Here is a 5,000-nt window from a genome sequence, read left to right on the forward strand (position 1 = left end):
ATCGTCATTTTTATTGAAAATGCCAAAAACATTGCTATTTTTCACAATTATCCATGACGGTAAACTAAATATCTTTTGAGTTTTGGATTGTTGGTCAGACAAAACGAGACACATATATACAAATATGCGCTAAATACTTAAATTATGATTTTAAAAAACGGATGCATCCTAACTTAAACTGATCACATTATGCCATTAGAATCAAACCTGAATGGTCAGATTCATTAGTTATATTACAAGTGTTATTGTTTTTAATATTAGTTGTATTAACAACAAGTATGAATCTCAGTTGGAGCATGAGAAGAAGAAGAAGTCCGAGGGGAAAATGGTGAGGGCTGAGCGGCAGCTCGTGTTGGACATGCTCTTCTCTGCCTTTGAGAAGCACCAGTATTACAACATTAAGGACCTGGTGGACATCACCCAACAACCTGTTGTAAGCAGCACACACACGCATGTAACAGCAGCGTAGCTGAAAAAAACACACAATACACCTGCCCACTATCCACCTTGCTTTGTTAAATTCGAACAAATCGCCCACGGCATGACGTTCATGCCTGTTCACACTATCTTTTGTGGTTGAAATTTGGGCCAACGTGCGCACATACACACGCACGCACACACACACGCGCACGAAAATGGTATGAATCGATGCAGCGCAGTGGATTCGTTCCAGCTCGCGGAGAACAGCAATGTGTAGGTGCTGATGAGACCTCGAGGTCCTCCTCTCCCTCTGATTGCATCTGATTGCATAACCATCGGGTGAGTAGGAGTCAAACGCCGCAATACACTCCACACCATCGTTTTTTTTTCCCTAAAGCACTTGGCTAACACTCAAATTAACTGAACTAAAGTAACCGAAATGCCCATTATGAAAATCGGGTGCAGTGGGCTCATTCCTCCCAGCTCAACGGAGACCCCCAGTGGTCGTTGGAGAGAATAGCGTCTCACACAGAGCCTCCTCAGTTAGACTTTAGGTTTGTGTTGGATTCATGAAACTGTCACTACAGAAGTGAAAAGTCTAAGCAGATTAAAATGAGCAGCAAAGTAAATGCAGAGTTCCAGCGAAATCACCATTTAGTATAAAAGTAGTGTAAGACTGGTCAGGGATTTGATTCAATCTCACGCTTCCATTCAGACTGCAGATTGGAGCATATATCATATAAATCTATCTATATCTATCTATATCTATCTATCTATCTCTATAGAGATAGATATAGATATAGATCTCGATCTCTATAGAGATAGATATAGATCTCGATCTCGATAGAGATCTCGATCTCGATAGATAGCATATATCGGAGCATCTAGTCAAAGTCATAGTATAGTACATCATTAAAAATGTCATTAAACTCATAAGATAGTATGTCATGTGTTACATACTATAAACCAACATGCAACACGTGTTAAAATACACTCTGAGGTTTGTCACAGTGTTTTTGTTTCACCCTGTTTCTCCAGACCTACCTGAAGGAAATCATGAGGGAAATCGGGACGTACAACAGCAAGGGGGCTCACAAGAGCACCTGGGAGCTGAAGCCAGAGTACCGGCACTACCAGTCTGCTGAGGAGGAGGAGGAGGAGGAGGAGGAGGAGGAAGAGGAGGAGATGCAAACAGCCTGATTCCAGCCGGTTCCTCATCACACGGGAAAGAACAGAAGGGATGCAGCTTCCAGGTTTTCCAGTGACTCCCTGAATGTAGACATCAAAAAGGAAATACTGTTTGACGGGAATGCAGCCAGTATGTGATGATTTTGAATCACCGGGTGGAAAACTCTGCTATGCGTTAGCTAGCACAGCACTTAAACATAACTAAACACATTGTTCACAGTGTTGGGTTTCAATCAAGGTTTTTGTAAGCTGAGAAATGAAGAATCAAAAGCTGTCAGGAAGACGAAGCTGGAAACATGAGAAATATCGAGACACAAATCACACAAGGCGCTCCTGCTACACTGACGATGAACTTGAGCAAGATGGCTCTCTTCATAGTTTGTTTTTTTGACTTCAGTTGTTCCATATCAAAAGTATTGAACTTTTACGTTTTACTTAACTCCTGCTAACGTTGATAGCTATGCTAGCATCAGAGCACTATGAGCAGCAACTTTTTTTCTCCCCCCATAGAAAACCATTTTGTAACAATTGAACACCTCATGTCCATCTCAAACCCTTTTCCCCCACTCCTCTGCTTGTTGCTGCTCTGTTATTAAAATGTAAAGCATGGTGGGTGTCTGACTGCACACTCATGTGACGGGTGTTTTATATCTGCTGTCTGAAGGCAAAACATCTGAGTAGACTGATGTCAGAAGTTCATTATTTTGGATTTAACCTTTAAGATGTGTCAGATCACATCAGAAATGCAGCCAGCCGGACCCGGTGGTCACTACTGCTTTAAGGTGTGCCTGGTGGATTTATAGAAACACTGGATTAGTCGTGTCCCGATGTGTTCATGTTTTCTTTTCAGCAACTTTTAATTTAATCATAGGGGATTAAACAGAATTGGGAACATTCATTTCTCCATTCTGTCAAAACTTCGACAAGTTTTGCATCACATGACTGAAATTACTAAAGGAATATAAAGCAGCACGATCCATACTGTAAAGTAACGGCCTTTTTTTTTTCTTAATGGATTTGGGTAATCCTGACGTTATTTCAAACCGCTCTGTGGCAATATGAATTTAAGAATCCAATTGTTAAAATCAACCCAAAAGTTTAAATGTAATCAGGTAATCTCAAAGGCTTACTCAACACCCCTCGCAAATAAAGCAATAAGGCAGTCTAAGCAGGTTTCATTGGTGGTTTTAATATGAAAGAATTCGCCTTTAGTTTTGTTAAATCGGAACTAATGCAGGAAACAGACCAGTGACTCCGAGTTAGCACATTGAACATGTTATATCTGTGGATGAATCTATAAGCGTACATGCGAGGAAATATTTTTCAAATTTCAACTAAGTACATTTTTCCAGTTCTTAATACTGGCTGAATGATTGGACATTTCGTGGTTGTACGGTTACATTGCAAAAAATACATACAAAAGAAATGCAGCAAAAGAGCCGGTGGTGGTACTAGATTTTATTTTCAAATTAAACCAGAAGAATTTTCATTAATGATGGAATCGTATTTAATGCAACCATAAACAGGAGGTCTGAGGAGTCACCCTGTAGGGAGCTTTGCTAAAATACATCCTTCAATCAGAAGTCCACTCACTATCCCGCCTTTTCAATCCCAAAAACTGCCAGTCCTGGGACGAAAATCAAAACACTGCAAAAGCCAAAAAGAATATTTAAAAACAGTATTCAGTGACCAGTCGTGTTTGAATCACCCAGTCTGGGGCATGGTGAGTATAAGAAATTGTAAAAGTTTTTTTATTTTCCAGGCATGATGCAAAATAGTGCTCCTTCAATCTGTTCTTGGGCCCATTTGGACTGCAGCAGTCAATTGAAAAGCAGATGTAGTTCCAGGTGTTTACTGCAAGAAAGAAGAACACACCTTAATTAACATCAAGCATCTTTTAATATTCCTTTGAACATCAAAATGAACCAATTCATGTTCCGGTACAGTTGAGTGAGAAATACAATACTGGCAGAGTATCAAGGAGATGTACGTGCATATAAATAATTTTAAAAAAAGTTACTGCATGACACTGCATTTCTAGACTGAGCAGAGTACTTACACATTTCTCAGCAATGAGACCGTCCTTGAAGAATAACATGAATGGTGTGATTCCGTCCTCACGATAGTCCAGCAGTCCCACCATGCCCTCTGGGTTCATGCCCTCTCCCGTGAAAAACTGCAGAGAGACGAGGACGACAGAGCCAGAAGGCAAATCAGCAAAACTGTGCGAGCTCAGCTTTCAAAAGAGATGCCGGTCACAAGATGAGCGACCATAAACTGTGGCGAGCAGCTAAGAAGACGAGCGTCGTCTTTGGGCGGTTAACAATAAGGGCCTGTAGGATTTGTGCACAGCCTTCGTTTGCATAATACCTGGTAGTTCTTGAGGTTACTCAGGATCTTCTTAACTTCTGGTTGTGCATCAGACATGAAGGGCTGCACTCTCGCTGGGCATGTGTTCTCCAGGTGGGCCTTAACGCTGGACATGCAAACAAAATGACAAATTACATACAAACACACTACAGTACCAACAGGTATTTGGCCAAAAATAGTGATATTGTATTGGTGCGTCTCTAGCCTTGAAACTTCAGCACAGATACTTACGCTTTAAAGTACTCCTTGATGTAGACCACATAATCCTTCTTGCCGAAACCCGTCTCCTGCAGCTTGTGGTTGAGGACGATGTCGACTCCAGAGACCATGGACTCATCGGTGCCCTCACATTGTTCTTCAGCCGATGCGTTGCCACCAATTAAAGCTTCGTCGATGCTGCCCTCTTTCCTGGTGATCGTCTAAGCATAGAGGATGGACGGACATTAGGGGGAGAACACCAAAGTATGGTGGATCACAGAGGCAGTGGGAAGGATGGGGGAGCGTCTTGATTGCCAGTAGGTAATGGCTGCCGGCTGGAAAGACTAGAATGTAGCCACTTTGCTTATTTAAACCCAAAGTGAAGCTCAGCCCCACACTGTTAAGCCAAATGAGTGGCAAAAAGCTTGCTGGTAGTTTAACTTAATTCACATTACATCAAATCTGTAACCCAAATCTGTTTTATTTAAACGGAGAGTTACGCTGAACACGTCACTTCTTTGACCATAGTGGTTATATTCAGTACTTGGTTGTAGAATTTGGAGCCAATTGGTCCCATTACATTGTGACCCTACCAACCAGGTGGAAATAAAACACATTTAATGTGACCACCCACACAATCCCATCCTCCTGTGTGTAAACTCACCCTTCCTTCAACTTCATAGAAGATGCCATTTTCAGATTCTTTAATTTTGTAGATGTCCGAGAACATCTCGTCATCTGCGGGAGGAAAACAAGTCACTTTTTTTTTTTTGAAACAAAGCAAAAATCTCTGGTCTGAATGCGTCATCATCATCATTCACGAG

At 41.4% G+C, this 5,000-nt stretch overlaps 1 protein-coding gene and 1 pseudogene across 1 annotated transcript in view; one reads left to right on the forward strand and one right to left on the reverse strand.

The window, feature by feature from the left end:
- The window catches only part of LOC116389728 (general transcription factor IIF subunit 2-like), a 29,943-nt pseudogene extending 27,068 nt beyond the window's left edge, over positions 1 to 2,875 (forward strand).
- A 172-nt stretch (positions 2,876 to 3,047) lies between these two features.
- tpt1 (tumor protein, translationally-controlled 1) overlaps positions 3,048 to 5,000 on the reverse strand; it is a 2,643-nt gene continuing 690 nt past the window's right edge. The window contains exons 2-6 of the mRNA XM_031858656.1: positions 4,841 to 4,914; positions 4,210 to 4,397; positions 3,979 to 4,084; positions 3,668 to 3,784; positions 3,048 to 3,462 (exon numbers count right to left, since the gene is read on the reverse strand). Coding sequence (XP_031714516.1) covers positions 3,460 to 3,462; positions 3,668 to 3,784; positions 3,979 to 4,084; positions 4,210 to 4,397; positions 4,841 to 4,914 — 488 coding nt within the window. The 3' untranslated portion in view covers positions 3,048 to 3,459. The remainder of the gene's footprint in view (positions 3,463 to 3,667; positions 3,785 to 3,978; positions 4,085 to 4,209; positions 4,398 to 4,840; positions 4,915 to 5,000) is intronic.

This window comes from Anarrhichthys ocellatus, unplaced genomic scaffold (genome assembly GCF_004355925.1).
Source record: "Anarrhichthys ocellatus isolate YVR2014 unplaced genomic scaffold, GSC_Weel_1.0 scaffold20, whole genome shotgun sequence".
In the NCBI taxonomy this organism is placed as follows: Eukaryota; Metazoa; Chordata; class Actinopteri; order Perciformes; family Anarhichadidae; genus Anarrhichthys; species Anarrhichthys ocellatus.